General features: G+C 40.9%; 1 protein-coding gene across 7 annotated transcripts in view; it reads right to left on the minus strand.

Moving 5' to 3' along the window:
* Nucleotides 1-549: 549 nt before the first annotated feature.
* The window catches only part of PUM1 (pumilio RNA binding family member 1), a 51,869-nt gene continuing 35,478 nt past the window's right edge, over nt 550-16,940 (minus strand). For 3 of the 7 annotated variants that reach the window (XM_018566902.1, XM_018566900.1, XM_018566904.1), the window contains exons 9-22: nt 16,594-16,695; nt 15,928-16,079; nt 15,310-15,448; nt 13,771-13,914; nt 13,069-13,353; nt 12,707-12,943; nt 10,474-10,741; nt 9,744-9,873; nt 8,459-8,593; nt 6,682-6,819; nt 6,454-6,579; nt 3,265-3,386; nt 2,247-2,439; nt 550-2,141 (exon numbers count right to left, since the gene is read on the minus strand). In XM_018566902.1, coding sequence (XP_018422404.1) covers nt 2,010-2,141; nt 2,247-2,439; nt 3,265-3,386; nt 6,454-6,579; nt 6,682-6,819; nt 8,459-8,593; nt 9,744-9,873; nt 10,474-10,741; nt 12,707-12,943; nt 13,069-13,353; nt 13,771-13,914; nt 15,310-15,448; nt 15,928-16,079; nt 16,594-16,695 — 2,303 coding nt within the window. In that variant the 3' untranslated portion in view covers nt 550-2,009. Of the gene's footprint in view, nt 2,142-2,246; nt 2,440-3,264; nt 3,387-6,453; nt 6,580-6,681; nt 6,820-8,458; nt 8,594-9,743; nt 9,874-10,473; nt 10,742-12,706; nt 12,944-13,068; nt 13,354-13,770; nt 13,915-15,309; nt 15,449-15,927; nt 16,080-16,593; nt 16,711-16,940 lie in introns of all 7 variants that reach the window. The other 4 variants (XM_018566901.1, XM_018566898.1, XM_018566903.1 and 1 more) reach the window with 2 other exon arrangements.

Below are 16,940 nucleotides of genomic sequence, written 5' to 3' on the forward strand. Positions count from 1 at the left end.
TGGAGTATAGGTCCACTTTAAAAACCATAGTTCCACACATAAAAACCCATTATAAAATGTCCACACACTCTAAAGCACATATCACTTGATTTTTTTCAAGCGAAAAGAAAGCCATTTTCTGTGCAAATACCTAAATGTGACATGATTTCATCCATGGTTAGAACAACCTGCCAGATCATGACTTCCTTAACTATATACTAATTTGGAAATCTCTTGGGAGTGTACCACAAAACATCTACTAAACCAACCATTAATTTAAGTTTTAAGGTCTGTTAAATAATACCTGTATGTATACGAGCATGCACAGACATATTGGGGTCTATTCACAAAGCTGCCGAAGGACAGTCTGCTTCTGACAGCTGGGCGGAGCCAGCCGTGATCTTACGGCTGGCTCCGGCCACTTTCAGAGAGATCAGCGTCCCTGGTTGCTAACCAGGGACACTGATCTCCAAGCATCTGACTCTCCCTGGCGGCCCGGGAGTCTAGCCTAATACATGACAGATGGGATGAAAGCTTTTGGATGAGGGAACAAAGAGACTACAAACAAGAGAGATTCCAAAGTTCTGTAATTTTCAAAATAAAGATCACACATCATTTATAGACATTCTACACAAAGTACAAAAAATAATTGCTAAATCAGAAGCATCCACAGGGCCAATAATGCCCCTTCCCCATTGCCCTCCTTCTGCTCCATCAGGCAATTGAAAAGGGTATTCTTAATTATACACATACAGTTAAACAAGTGTGCTTGGAAAATTTCATTTGTAATATACACAAAAAAGAGGGGAGGGATCTCATTTCTGTTGTAAATATACACCGTTTAACTATTACATTTGTATATTCAAACAAAGAATTAAGTGGACAATATGTTACAGCAACTTACAAGTGAGACAAAATGCAAAACAAAAATGTTATATTCTGTACAGGAAAAAAACTAACGAGATTTCCAACTGGATCAGGGTAGTTTGAGTTTGCAGATTTCAAAATCTGAAATATACTTGCAGTTGGCTGATTTAAAAAGATATCTGCACTAATTTAGAGCAAATTTAACAGTAATCCAATTATAAATGGAAGTAAAATGAGATATCAAACACCAACTAAAAAAGGGGGAGAAATGCAGTTTTGTCTTGCCCGGCTGAAATTACAATTTACAATTTACAACATCACGACCAATATATCTGTAGAAGAATCCTGGAAATGCACAGTTTGGCCTAAAGTTTTTTTTTGTCTTTTTTTTGTCTTTTCTTATCTCTTACCAAAAAGGAAGGGGGTTATGTCAATTTTCAAACTCACATTTACATTACTGAGGTTTTACAAATGTACAATTTTACAGTCAAAAGGGTTTATGTCCACTAACTGCAGGATACATCTGTAGTTTAAACATCAAAAAAGCTAAAAGAAAAATACTACAAAGTTTTATATATATGCAAATATCTATATCAAGTATACACTACATATTTATACAAAGCGAAAAAGGGTATACGGGTTAGAATTAAGGTGGACATGCTAAAGTAAGTCAAAATCAAATAATACAGTTGTAAAAAGGGCAGTCTGCCTTAATCCCAATTTCTGCACAATAAAACTAATTTCGCTCAGGGAAAAAAAAAAAAAATATTGTATACATATGAACATACAGATAGAAATGGAGAACTCTGGTTCATCAAAGCATGTTTTAAAATAAACAAAGGCAAGGGAAACCATGCATATTGTCTTAAAAAAAAAAAAAAAAAGGTTTCAGGATCCTTTTGGATTCTGGTGAGCAAATTTATTCACATGGCCTCTGATGCACAAATGATGTGCGTTCAGAAAGGGGCAGGACATGTACAAGATATGTACAAGTGATTCTATACAGAAATACATCAGGGGAAAAGGTTAAGTTGATTATTAAAAATAATGTCAGGTGTAATAAAATTAAAGACATTTACAAAGGTTGGTTTGAAAGAGCTACACCCTGAATCTCCCACGTGGTGGGCAGAAAAAGGGAGATACAGTGGGGTTCAGGAAGATTTCTAGATGATGCCATTGGAGGGACCACACATTGGACCCAGATCCATCCCATTCTTCATATAGTACTTCTCCAGTTTAGCAAGAATGTGTTTGCCGTAAGTGTATTTACGAAGAGTGGCAATGTGTGGCCGAATCTAAGAAAAAAAACAAAAAAAACAAGTGTTATTTCTCATGTCCTAGATGAAGCATACCAATTTTGTCCAATAGCCAAGTACCTAAGATGGTGGCATTTTACTCACCTTGTGCATGACAATCTTGCGCTGAGCTGGCTCTGCCACATCAATCATTTTCTGCACCACATAATTGGCATACTGATCCTTCATCATTGTATATAAGGCACTGTGAGGCCCGTCATTCATCGTGCAAACTTCATCAATTAACATTGCCCGTTCTGTGCGGGAGGCGTGCGTCACACACTTCTCCACCACATTACTGTCATATGAAGGAGGGGGGGAAAAAAAAAAAGGAAACTAAATGTAGAAATTCTGTGCATATTCTACTTACAAATGATAAGAATAAATTTATGTACAACATATTAATATAATTCGCTTGGCTTCAAAAAAACTTGTCATGGGAGATTCAGGTAGACTGCCATAGATGTCCTATCCTTAAGAAAATGCTAGCAGCAGCTAGCGGTATACTGAGCCTAGGGAGCCTAGGGTGACGGGAGGACGCTAGTTTGTGTCCTCCTGTTACCCTAAGGAGAACTACGGGGAAAAGCCCTAACCCAATAGTTCTCCTTTAAAGCATACTTTTTTTTTTTTAGCTTTGGACAGAGTTGTAAAAAATTAAAACCTCTGCCACTGTTAGTGTCCCCCTCTAATTGTTAAAAGTGAGTAAAAATCAAAAATGTTTAGCTGTCACAGCTTCCATCCATGCAACTTGCCAATGCATCTTCCACTAAATCTATACTCTGATCATTGCCTTCAGAATGAACAAAATGCCTAAGCTTTTGGTCATAAAACCAAACAGGGAGGGAGTCTGGGGCTACAGTTGCAACCCTTTTACTAATATTAAATGTATCCATCCCTTAAGGGCTGCGTCCCTATACCTGGGGTTCTTTATTCTCTTAATACTTGAAAACTATATATATAAAAAAAAAAGAAAAAAGCCCTTTTAAAAAAAATGATCAACCCCTTTAAGACTATTAATACATTTAACATTTACAGGTCCAGGTTGTTTTACCTAGACAATGCAAATTGTAGTATTCGGATCTTCGTAATTGTTTTAACAGGCATACTTCATAGGCAAACATACCTTGCAAATTTGTGCTGACTCAGAACTAAGACATTGCCCCGAATCTCTGCAACAATCTTACTCTTGTCTTCGGGTCTACCATGTTCTAAAACATGTTGTATGACATAGTTCCCATACTGATCCTGCAAGTGAAATGGTATACAGTTTTAGGTTAACAGCACACACACACAAAAAATCTACATACCAACGTAGCCATATAACTAAACCTTAACAGGATACACTCTGCAGTTATACAGTTAACCACTTCAAGACCAGGTGTTTAGACCCCCTTCCTGGCCAGGCCATTTTTCAGTATTCAGCGCTGCGGTACTTTGATTGACATTTATTCTGAAACTGAAATTAATTTTATAAATTTTTTTGGGGACAGATAGAGCTTTCTTTTGGTGGTATTTAATCACCACTGCGGGTTTTATTTTTTACTATATATTAAGGAAAAATTATAGAAAATTTTGGGAAAAAGACGTTTTCCCCCCATTATAATTAGGAAACACTGATTAGTACCCATATTTTTGGTAAAATATATAAGATGGGGTCACGTCGGGTAAATAGACACCAAAGATGTCATGCTTTAAAACTGCGCGCACACGCGAAATCGCAAATAACTACCATACCCAAAATTGACCATAGGCGACGCTTTAAAAGCTTTTACAGCTCATCAGTTTAGTGTTATCAGTGATTGATAGCCCTAGAACTATTGCTCTCATTCCGATGTTCATGATGATATGCAACATGTGCGGCGTAATGGGCGAAATCGTCGTTTTTGCACGTATGCGCACCGACGCCTGTTTGCATGCGTGTATGGGAGGGACTTTTAAAAAACATTTTTTAAAATGTCACTCTTTTATTTGTAACTTTACATTTTGGGGGGGAAACGTAATTTTTTTTTTCCACTTAACTTTATTGCTATGACATATGGGGCTAAGAAACCCCCCTTATGTGATAGCAAAATATGTGACAGGTCCTCTTTATGGAGACATCAGGGGTCTCCAAGACCCCTGTCACCTAGGACCCCCCTGAAGAAGCAGAGATCTGCTTCATCAGCTTCTCTCCAGCATCTGAAGCTGGAGAGTGACACGAGAATGTGGAAGTGATGTAATATACATCACTTCCGCATTCTGACAGCGGAGAGGGGACCTGAGGGAGGTCGTGTACCTCTGATCCCGTGACAGAGGCAGTATGCTGGTCCTGGGCTCGCAATGGGCACAGTGGAGCCCGGGACCAGCGTGACAGCGGGAGGGGAGCATCGCTGCCTGTTTTCAAATGTCGGCATTTCCTCGGCGCGCGTGGCTGAGCGGATGACTAAAGACGCCCGCTCAGATCTAGAGAGCTCCTGGCCGGCCGTTTTTTTTACAACGGCCGGCAAGTGGTTAACATTTTTACTGTCAAAATCTTTAAATACCTCTACACCCACAACTAATTCCAACTGATATAGGATAAAGGATACAATTCAACTCACAAGCCCTTGCTTTTACTGGAAAGAACAGTTCCTGCTTACAGGCTTTAATTTCTCATTTACAATCAGTTCCCAAAAATTAAACTGGAAATGCACACATACACAAAACAATGAATGGGGATAGCCAAAATGCTAAACCATCAACCTCTGCTGGAATTATCAGATTTTTAAAAGGTAGAGTGGTTGAGTAAATAAGGGCTTCTGTCAATGGGCAATTGCAACAGGCTTACAGGTACATTAAGCCTTAAGCCTGCATTTGAGATAAGTCTGAGACAATTTTGATATCATTAGGGACCAGTTAGCACCACGTGCAGAGACCAGTGTTTTTTTGTTTTGTTTCCTGCATGTGTATAAATGCGGGGGGAAAAAGCGTCATACAGAAAACAATTGTCTTCTATTTGCCCCCCGTTCACACTAAAATACTGGTGTGAGAGATGTAGAATAATAAAGCATATCTGCATTTTTCCATACAGCTTCACACATGCACAGCTGTGATACTCACAGAAACAGAACAAAGTAAAACAAAACAAATCCAGCCCAGTTATATGACCTTTGACAGGGGAGTGTAGTGAGAGGGAGGAGTGAGTGACTTGGGGTGTATTCCTATACAAGAAAAATTACTGCATGTTGTGATAGGATGCGTTCATTACCCTAGTTCAGCAGCACCCAGCGATATAAGACCAGCGTTATTAAGACTACAAAGAGAGTAAGAGATAAGCCATCATTTGGCATGAGATTGGAGACAAGATTTATGCTGAATGGGAACATGAGACGAAACGTCAGCATGCAGGCTAACCCCAAAAAAGCATGGTGGTTCCCCCTTAATACCCATCACAGACCCTCACCCTTTAAGATTAGGGGGCCACCACACCATCTCCGAATTTAGCAGAAGAGGGGAAAAAGGATGTATGTCAACTGCCCCTGGGTCAAAGGTAGTCCCCAGCAGACATCTGAAGCAGATTAGGAGCCACCTTCACATAAGCCAAGTGGGACTAAATCCTGCTGCGTGCATCTGAATCTGTCAGCAGCTGTTGATTGCAGAATATTTTCCAAATGAACATAGAACAGCAGAGCTGAAGAAAACACTTAAGCAGGAACGCGTATGCATTTTCCCCTAGTATATGTTCAGTTTCAACTCCCTGTGTTTAGGACAGGATTTCATGTAAAAAAAAAAAAAAAAGCAGCCAAATCAAGAGTAGAAAAGTCGTCCTCTGTTGGCAGCTGCAAAGTGGAACCCTGACTCTGTGGAAGCAGTGGTTTTATTGCAGCGGTCTAAACCGCCCTCCCTCCCATTGAGTGGGAGACATAGCTCTGCAATTAGGAAAGCTCATGCTGCCCGCTGATTGGAGAGCTCAGGCCCAGCAAGGGGCATGTCAAACAGATTACTGCTTCCACACATAGAGCAAGGGACCCACTTTGCAGCTGCTGGCTGATTTAAACTGCAAGTTCAATTGTGTTTGAAGGATGAAAAACATTGAGTAAAAAACATATACATAGCTGAAATTAGAAAAGTTGATTAGAAAATGGGAGACTAACAAATCTTTAGAATAGTCCACTCTAGTACATAGCTTAGCTAGCCATTAAAAATTCTAGAATAAAGAATCAGCACAACTTTCCAGCATCATGCTCCAAGAATTATAGATGAACTATATAAAGTCAAACACAATAAGGACAATGCTGTAATGATTTCTCTTTTTTTTTTTTTTTTACTGAAAAGCAAGGAGATTATGTTCTACCTGTACTAACTGTTCGGTGTGCTGGTGCAATTCTTCGAGTATAGGCAGTGTTTGCTCCGGAAGGCAGTGCTCAAGAATCCTCTGGATCACCCTACAACCGTACGGATGTGTGGAGAGTGCAAACACCTACAAAAATCACAAATCACTTTAAAATATATCCACGTTAGGGAAATATATACATTTTTATACCCAGTTACAAAATTAATTTGTTAAGACCATGAAACTGACCTGACTCTTGAAGGCATCAATGATAAATTGCAGCGACTGTGGCTGAACACATTCTATACACTTCTGTACAACATGATTTCCATTTTGGTCCTTAACGCATTTCAAAACATGCCCATCCAGTTCTCGGACCATATCATTCTACAAGAGAAAAGGGAGTCTGTCACATACGATCACACTCTGTGAAGTGGTTTACACCAGACAGAACAGGATATTATGCATTCACAATACAATCTTTTTTTCTGTATTCGTTGGAGGACACAGCACCCACCCCTCTGGCTTGCTTCTACCCATATGTGTAAATACTATTTGTAGTGCTATGCCACGTAACAGTTATCCCCATCTGGGAATGGGGTTTTTGCGACCAACAGGGGCCACCTACTGGTCCGTTTTACATTTTTATTTGTACCTAGCGTCCCACTACTGCAGGCGGGAATATACCCAGACGGTGATAATCTAAAACAGAGCTGTGTCCTCCAATAAATGAAAGAGAAACTTATTAAAAACAAACATGTCTTCAGTCACAACCTAATTGATATCATGCACAGCAATGACGAACTTGCAAGTAGTTACAAAGTCTGTCCCACAGAGAAGGCCATGGAATCTTAAAACATTAACATTTTGATTGTTTTGCTTTTGAGCTCCGATCCTTTCCACCTAGCATCTCAAAATGAAAAAAAAAAAAAAGAAAAAGAAAATACAGATGTCCTCATTGTTTGTATATTGGGTTGCATTGTTGTATGTAGGGAGGGAAGGCCCAGAGCTGAAAGTCGAAGAAAAAGTTGAGGCTATTTGGAAGTGTGCAGCTCTAAACTGTGGCAGGAAGTTTTAAATTTGAATAAAGCAGGTTCCAGGGATCCCCAGGGCAAGCAGAAGAGCTTTTCAAAAGCAAAGTATATGTAGGCACGTTATCTTGCCTAACAAATAAACTTTCATTTTACATTTATTAAGTGGTTCCATTTATTTTTATTTGGCATACAGGTGAAGTAAAAAAAAAAAAATATATTAAAAGTAGAATTATAGCCTCTAACCAAAACCAAATATGTGCGACAGCACAATTATAAGAACGTCTGCACTTACAGTTTTTTCTTAGTCCCCCTGCAAAGCCCCATAAATGCTTGCGGAGCCAGCCAGTGATGTCCAGCTAATGTAGCTTCCTGTGGGGGGTGGCAATGATGCTCCGCTGCTCCTGAATTCAGAGTTGCCACTCCTGTGTAGACTGTGCTTGCTTGCACTACAGGGGGATGAAAAAAAATGTCCCGGGGGCATGGCTATTAACATTGTCACTGCTGATTCACAAGCCCGTAGCTTGTCAATCAGCACCTGGCCACACCTAGTCCTATACACTGCTTTCTGGATTGACAGCACTGCCTCTCTTGCTGAAACTGTCCCACTGTGAGCTGCAGTGTTTGGGAGGGGGACCGTGTAAGACACGCATGGCTCAGTCAGGGAAAGTGGAGAAAGTGTTTTTGGTTTACTTTAACGAGGCTTGTGCAACTAGGTTGGGTACTTGGTTAGACTATCATACGGGAGCCTTGAGCTGTACTTTATTATAAAATAGAACGCATGAAAAATTTAAAACCAATAAATACGCAAGACTGTAAGATACCCACCCTGTCTTCTGCTATTAACAAGTTTGTGTATGGGCTCAAGTAGTCTAGGTTTTAAAAAAAGGTCTGGCTTTAAAGGATTAGAGCAATTTAAACAATTTCCACCAATACTGCAAGTTAAGAAATACAACTCTTAGAAAAGTAAAAAAGGCTATGCCAGGCTGACTTACAATGACCTGCTGGTCAGGTGGGATGAACTCAAGGGCTTTCTGAATCACCCGACATCCATACATCTGCAGAGCCAGGGAAAGAACATGTCCACGAATTCTTTCTGCAAGTGCCAACTTCTGTTCTAGACTTCCAAACTGCAAAGGTAACAGATGAAATGCCGTGTTTATTTTTGTCAATCAACAGCCTTGGTCACTGGTGCCCAACCTGCAGTCCGAAGGCCACATGCAGCCCTGTGGTATTTGTTGTGTGGCCATTGGACCCCAGCCATCTGCAGCAGCAATTTGTGAAGGGGTAATAACTGTGAGCTCCACTAGCCCCGCGTAACACGTTCCCAGTCTCTCACTGTATTCTGTAGCATGTCTTCAACTGAACCTATAGCGTGCCCACAGTCGCCGATCATTTCTCCCAGTATGTCTATAGTCTCTGACAGTCCTCTCTAGCATTACATATATTGAACCAGCCCTTTGGTGATATCAGGGTCCACAGTTGGGGGCCCCCTAGTCTGTAAGTTGGCAAACACTGGGCGAAATTCAACCGATTTGCTGCCAGTCGTTTTTGCATGTTTTCTTTCACATGTGTGAAAGAAAATCACATTTCCAGAATAATATAATTTCTGGAAGCAGAGACCCCATAGGAAAAAAAATGGTGTCAGTCTCAAATTTTTATGTTGCATGATATTAGCGCTCTCACTTGGGCGTACCTGGCAATACCAAACGTGTGGCAATCGTTGTTTTGGTACGTAGGCGCACCCAACGCATGTTTGCATTAGTATGCACATAGGGATGGGGGACTTTAAACATTTTTTGGGGTGTTTTTCAATTTATAACTATTTTTTTTCCACACATCATTGCCATCACATAGGGGACCCACAAGCCCCCTATGTAATAACCCTTTAGTGGTAATGACAGGTGCTCTTTTTAAACCCCTAATATTCCCTCTGCAACCTACTGAAGCTGATCAAGCACAGATCATGTTTGATTGGCCATTTCCCTCGCCTTTCTAGCCAGGGAATGACATCTCAGACACCAGAAGTGATTAAATTATTGTCGCTTTTGGTTTCATTCAGGTGTCCCTCCCCTCTATCCACTGATACTACACCATGATGCTGGTCCCGTGCCCGCAGGAGTAACAGTGGATCCCAGGAAACGGAAGGGCATGCGTTTACCAGTCCCTGGAAGCGATCAGACTGCTTTACAGCTGCCCAAATTGCTTCCAGTGTAAAGATGACAATCGGCTTTAGACAGGTAAACGGACAAATAAATGTTAAGGAAAAAATAACACTACCTCAAAAAATTTCTGAATGACGTAGTTTCCAAATACATCCACCATCAACTGATAAGCCGCTTGCAGGATCTCATTAAATACCAATTGTCTCTCCGCTGGAGTTGCACGCTCCAGTTTTAGCTGGATGAACCTGATAAATAAAACGTACAAATACAGAAAACAAAACATTTAGAATAAAAAACAAATGGATAGAGTAAGAAAAGGTTAAATTCCTTGTCCATTGGGTGAGCTTAACTTAACACCTCCACCTCCACCACCCCCCCCTATCTGTCATGATGACCACAAGGGTATCTGTTGCTGAACTTTCACTCTCTAGTGCCTAGTGAATAACATGCTCTTAGTGCATTTTCCATAATTAGCATACTTGCCCAAATCCGAAGAATTAAATAATTAACCGTAATCATCTGTTTACAGCAACCTTCACTGATAGAAGGGTTGGAAAACTCTTCATTGCTGCATTTTTGGTCTGTTTAGCAGAATTGTCAAGTCAACTTTACAACATGTGTACAATATATTAAAGCACACATTAAACACTCTTGCAGAAAGCTGTGTTAATATAGTGTCTAAAAATGAATGCATGTGTATATGTGTTTCACATGTCTCCTAAGATCTAAACCAAAATACATTTCTGGTAATACATTAGGCCCCTCAATTTCTAAGAAAATACTTTTTTACCAAAGAGAAAAAAAAAAAAAAAAGGTAAAATGCACAGTTAATGACGGTATTATACCTAGATCCATGCTGGTCCTGAGAAAACTCGATAATATGACCAGCAATTTCTCGCAACTGAAGGTTGGGATAACGATTATTCCGAAAGTCTTCAAGCAATCGGCTCCGACCTGAGGGCATCACATCAGACATTCCATAGCGAAGTCGGGAAGATGGAAAAAGTGTGCTACTTGGACTGAATAAGCTCGATGCACTACTTGCACTGCGGTACTTAGCCTCTGCCCCTGGTGCAGCAGATATGTATCGGCCGCTGCCATTAGTCAGTCCTCCTGTAAATAAGAAATCCTATTACCTTTTTATTTTGTTGATATAAGAAAATTACTGACTTATAAATGAATACCTTGTAAGCAGTATTTAATATTGTAGAACAAAGACATGCAGAACTCAACTACCATTCAAGAAATGTCAGCAGTCTAGTAGATCACTTAAAGAAAACTTAAACTCACTATTCTTCACACCAAGCTAGTAAATTAATAAAAACGGAGGGAAGGCCATACGTTTAAAAACACTGTAATATTATACATATACACGCACACACAGACTGGGAGATCAGGCTCCAAGTTTATCTTTAAAATCAACCTTTTGCTTGCGTCCTCGAAGAGCACCCCAGAGATCTTTTCAAAGTACCTATGCTTCTTCTGACTTTATAAAAGCCAGTGTCTTCACAGCACCTTGGAAGAGAGGCAAAGGCTGCAGGATGCTCTTCAGAACACATGCACTTTATGGAACCTGTTTTCCTGCCACAATATTTTTTAATATATATGAGAACCACTTCGATAAAATCAAGATAAGGTAAGCAGTGCCATTTCTGAAAACTTGGTGGAAAATATGTTTCACAGATCAGCATTTAAAAATGAAACCTGATCTATTCTATACCACAGACACACATAGAAAACATGTTATAAAAATGGCTAGAGACCATCATAGCTGCCACAAGAGGTACATTTGAAGACATCTTGCCATAGTGCCCTTGATTAAATATCTAATAGCACATGAAAATACCAACTTTGAAGTGTAAAGGAGACTGCAGTCTATCTGGGGAGCTGGGATATACCGTGTTTCCCCGAAAGTAAGACCTACCCCGAAAATAAGACCATAACATTCCTATACAAACTCTCAGCAACCTCAACTGTGATGCCATTAGGACTATACAGTATTTTCAGTAATATGGTTTTTAAAACCTGTAATAAAACTTGCTATATGAAGCAGATAGTGGACTTACTATGTATTTAAGTCAGGAACCCTCAAAAAGGAAGCAACTGCAGTTCTAAAATAACTAACCTGACAGCTTTTCTTTAAAACTGTCTCACTTCTTATGACAATTAACCATGCCCATATACACATAATGAAGGGCGACTATGACAGTTGTCCTTGCCTGCTGAAACTTCAGTCTGTCCCAACTGCTGGAGGCTTGGTCTCAACATACCACTTCACGAAATGTGGCAAGAGTATAGGAGAAAGTTTGATGGTCAGGCTTGGATACACAGCAAAAGAATCAATACAGGGTTTAAATGTAACAAGAAAGTACATCTTTGAAATAAATGTAACTTTTTTTTACATTTGGCTTTTATTTCCATTACTAGTTAAGCAGAATTAAGTCAATCGCTTCCATCTTACATACAATAAGTGCTATGGGTAGAAAACACAATTTGCATAATTACCAGAAATCAAATGTGCCTCTACTTTTGCACCCGATAACGGTGCTTGGGTTATTGTAGTCCACTGCAGAAGACTGCTTCTCTTCCTACATATAGCCACAATACTGGTCTCCAGACTACCCTCTACATAAACTAAGCCAAGGGGAATGAACAGCAGCACTGTCCCTCCAAAATTATTGACTCTGCTATGGAGAAGACTGGAAATACCATATCAGACAGTGACCTATATAATGCTAACTTCCCTTAATCACTACCAACATAAATTCTCCATCACAATTGTTGCTACAACAGACACCATTAATCCAGGACCCAGTGGCTGTCACCAAAGGGAGACAGTGTTGCCATAGGTTACTTACACATTGGCTTTTTTTTTAAACTGGAAAGCAGCCACTGTATATCACAGGATGAGACACAAATATATTGTTTGTGGCAGAAGTTTTCAGCATATTCATATGCCAAATACTATGAAAGGGTCAGCTACTTTTTGGAATCAACTAAATGCAAAAGTTTCATGATGAGAGCATGCTTTGTTACAAGATAATTAGCATATCCTCTGAATACAGAGAGCTTTTTTACCAAGGTTGAGGCTGGAAGACGATCCATGAGAGGATAAAGATGGTGGTGGCGTCTGGGAATGGCTGGCCCCTTGGCTTGGAAGGGGCATGCCTACAGGACCAGGAGAGGAAGAAAAGCCTAGACCATTGTAGAAGCTATGTCCAATGGGATTCAAACTGCTGGAAGTCCTTTTGTATAGATCTGTACTGCCAGTCAGAGAATCACGACGCGATCCACTGCCAGTGTTAGAATTAGCAACTGCAGGGAAGAAAAAAAGAAAAATATATGTCAAGTAAAAAAATAAATAAAGTATATATATATCTGTACACGCAACATAAAAAGCTAATCAATAGAAACTTGTTTGATTGCTTTTTGAAACTCACCTGCGGTTCCAAAGCCACCCAATGCTGAACTAAGCGTTGCTCCCAGTGATCCGCTGCTTCCAAAACCCAATGAACTATTTGCTTGCTGACCTGAACTCTGTGAAAATAAGGAGCTGCTTTGGGAGTTATTAGTCAGGGAACTGTTGCCATAGAATGAGCTTGATGCCAGATTCTGGTTGCCTTGTGGTTGCGGTTGTCCCTGAGGCTGCTGAGAATTCAGCTGACGGAAGGGTCCATTTGTAGCACCACCTGGTCCGTTGGCAGACGCAGCAGCTGCTGCAACAGCTTAAAAATACAGAGCAACAGGCCTATTAGCTTTCACATATAAGACAAACTAAACAGCTTTCAAGTAATTTATAAACGATATTTAGTAGTGGTTAGGGCTCGTTCACACCAGGTATATTCAACTGCTTTATTTTCATTACTAAAATACTCCATTACTCAAACAATTGTTTTCTATGTGCTCTGTTCACACCATAATGCTGCATTAAATAAAAATGCAGCATGTGACCATGGTGAAGTCTTCATAAAGTTAAATGGAATGCCATTTTGTTACATTAGAATTGAAAAAACAAAACAATTGCATTGCAAAAATGCATCGCACACATATTATATTGAGCATGTGTGAACAAGGTATAAAGGAAATTCTGCACAATAAGTTGAATATATGCCTCTCTATGGTTTCTCAACAGTGCTACATACCTGCTTGAGCTGCAGATGGGCTAATAATAACTGGTGCAGGAGCTACCAATCGCATAGGGCCACCCAGCCCATTTCCGGCTCGAGTATTCACAACAAGTGCCCCTGTTTGGTCATAGTAAGCAGCAGGAGCTAGAACTGGATATCCTAAATGAACAGAACAGCAAACTGTAGCAAAATGTGATAAGATAGGAGATAACATAAAGAGATAACAAATACTTCTGTATGCCACAAATAGCGGCAAGAAATGTAATAAAAACATTAAGTTTTAAAAGGGCAGCTAGAGGGCCATCACTTATTACTTTAATACACTACACATGTTACATGTGCTACATAATGCATGAATGTTTAATTTCTTTTTACATTTAACTGCTAAATTTGTACCTAAATTTGGCTTGGTATTAACTTCTTGCAATGCCTATTCAGTAGGAAGCCAATCAGATGTGCAACATGCAAATGTGTTGACAAGAAACATGCTAATATGAGGAAGGAACACAGCGAGCAGAGGGATGATCTCATCAGTCTGTGGCTTATCTTTCATTGTGGAGTCATCAGGTTAGGGGTGGAGAAAGGACACCATTGTATGGGTTAAAATCAAGTGATTTTATCCCACCTGGCTGTGCTGTTGGGCAGAGATCTGTAAAATTAATTTGGAAGGTAAATTAGCTCCCTTAATACCCTAAGCAAGCAACTCCACAAGCCAACAAACTCTTGAATTGTCACAATGTCCTCCATGAGGACTGGCTTCAAGGAGAACTATGGGATCGGTGTTTTTCCCCATAGTTCTCCTTAGGGTAACGGGAGGACACAAACTAGCGTCCTCCCGTTACCCTAAGCTCAGTATACCGCGAGCTACAGCTCGCGGTATACTGAGACGCCGCAGCCGGAGCGGATCCCGACGTAGATGACGGGATCCGCCCAGCTGCGTGAGTGACAGCTGGCTCTGCCTATCTAGAGGCAGAGCCAGCTGTACCCGCCCCCTCCCCCGTCCGTTCCGCCAGTCAGCGCTGGCAGATCGGAGCGGGGAGAGGGGAATCCAGCCCCTCCCCCTGTCACGGCAGAGAGCCGTGACAGGATCGGAAGGTGAGCGAACCTGGTATGTGTTCGCTCACCTCCCGATCTACTGAGCCGACCTGTGACAGTCTCATTGTCACAGGTCAGCTAGAACTATGAGGTGAGTGGAAATCACTCATCTCATAGTTCTTTCAGTAAGTAAATCAGAATTACCATTTCTCCATGGGTGTACTGAAGTAGAACTCCTGCCAAAACGTTTTTCTTTTGGATAAAATGGGTTGTGTCACCAGCACAAGAAGCAAGCAGAATCCTCTCAATGAGGACAAAACAAAATCAAACCTCGCCGGGACTCAGATTCTTTCAAACTGTATCCAAAACCATGTTTGTCAGGAGCTCCATTTTTATCAGTTCTATTGTATCGCTATATATAAACGAATGAAAATTGGCTACAAGTATTGATCATTTAAAAAAATTACAATTGTTATTAATTTCCTCAAAACAACACATGATACAAAACATGCAACTCACCAGGCATTCCAGCAGCAAGGCCTTGCCCAAAGGCCAGTGCAGAATTAACAGCAGCTGCTGCAACAAGCTGGTCATTTTGTTGTCCCTGTTGGTTCTGGTTGGGTGTTAGCGGCCGCTGATTCCCTCCTGCACGCAGCACCTAAGAAATACAGGATAAAATATGCAATAGGTATGGTTATTGCTTTTCACAGGCAAAAATCACTATAGAGCAAGCAGAAATAAACTGCGACTACCAGTGAGACCTCCATGTGGCAGTTCCCAGTCCTGAATTTTGCTACAGCTGTATTGCGCTCCAATATAAAATGAATGAAGATTTTTCATAATTGCCACAGCAGCTAAGCAAGGATGAAAACTACAGTTCCGAAATCTGGTAGGAGATTAAATTGCATCATCTACCAAAAACCTTGTCACAAAGCAATGTCTCTCAGACCCCGTCCCCTGGGGATCTCATAACAGGTCATGTTAGGTCCCATACTAAGGGTAAAGCCTGCAAATAATAACCTGACTGTGATCCCTAAAGAGAAATTTGAGAAAAACTGCTATGAAGGATGCAAGAAAAAAAAAAGAATAGGTAAGTGAACATGCCAAATATCAGCAGGAGAGAAACGGAATACTCACCTGTTGCTGGCCTTGCTGATTCTGAGGGTTGTTCTGTTGAGATGCAGAGTTGTTTGCTGCTGCCGCCGCCGCTGCTTGCTGCTGGAAGAGGTTGGCAGGATACACTCCCCATGGAGTCACACCATAGTATTGGTGGGGAACCACAGCTGGACCTTTATAAATTGAGGCAAAAGGTATCCATGTTTACTTTTAGGCTTCAGTCAGTCACAGTGGGCATACAGGTTCATGTGGCGTGCATGCCCGTAAACAGATGATCCCGAGAGAGACAGGTCCTGCGTGTGATTGCACGAGTAGCCTGTTCTTCCCTATGGGAGGATGTGGCTGTACGCCGTCATCCATGCCGGTACAGGTGTCCGCACCAAGTGCGGACCCCTGTACCAATCTGCAGTTTGGGTGTCAGTATGACACCGTACAGCCGTGTCCTCCCATATGGAAGAGCAGGCTGCTGCACGCAACCACACGGAGCACTCGCGGGATCAGCTGTTTATGGGCATGCACGCCCAGTGTGAATGAGGCCTTAAAATGCGTATATAATATCTCATTATTGAGCAGGAAATCTATCCGCAACCTAAAACATAACTAATACTAAGTAGCACTTTAACAAACCAAGCCCCAAGTTGAAATTACAAGCAGCGCCAAGCAATAGAGAAACAATAGAAACCTTACCGAGTGTAGCAGCTGCTGCAAGGCCAGCTGCATACGGATCTGTTCCGGGAGGTCCCGCACTGATAATGTAAGGATTTGGTACAAACGCAGCTGGAGCTAGACCTGCTGAAAACATACCTGTCAGTGAAAGCAGAATTCAGTACATTGCCAACACAGGAAAAGTGCCTCGTATCCATTTAATAAATAAATAAATAAATAGGTGTGCATTCGGTGTGTTGAATATGTGTGTAGGTGGGTGAGGTCAGCTAGAGAGCAAGTTTGAGTAAAAACATTTTGGAGAGGGATCCTATGTAACACTCAATTTCAGTGAGATATGTGAAATTCATCAATTCAACAGTAATGCACTA

Source organism: Nanorana parkeri, unplaced genomic scaffold (genome assembly GCF_000935625.1).
Source record: "Nanorana parkeri isolate BGI_ZX_2015 unplaced genomic scaffold, ASM93562v1 scaffold986, whole genome shotgun sequence".
NCBI lineage: Eukaryota > Metazoa > Chordata > Amphibia > Anura > Dicroglossidae > Nanorana > Nanorana parkeri.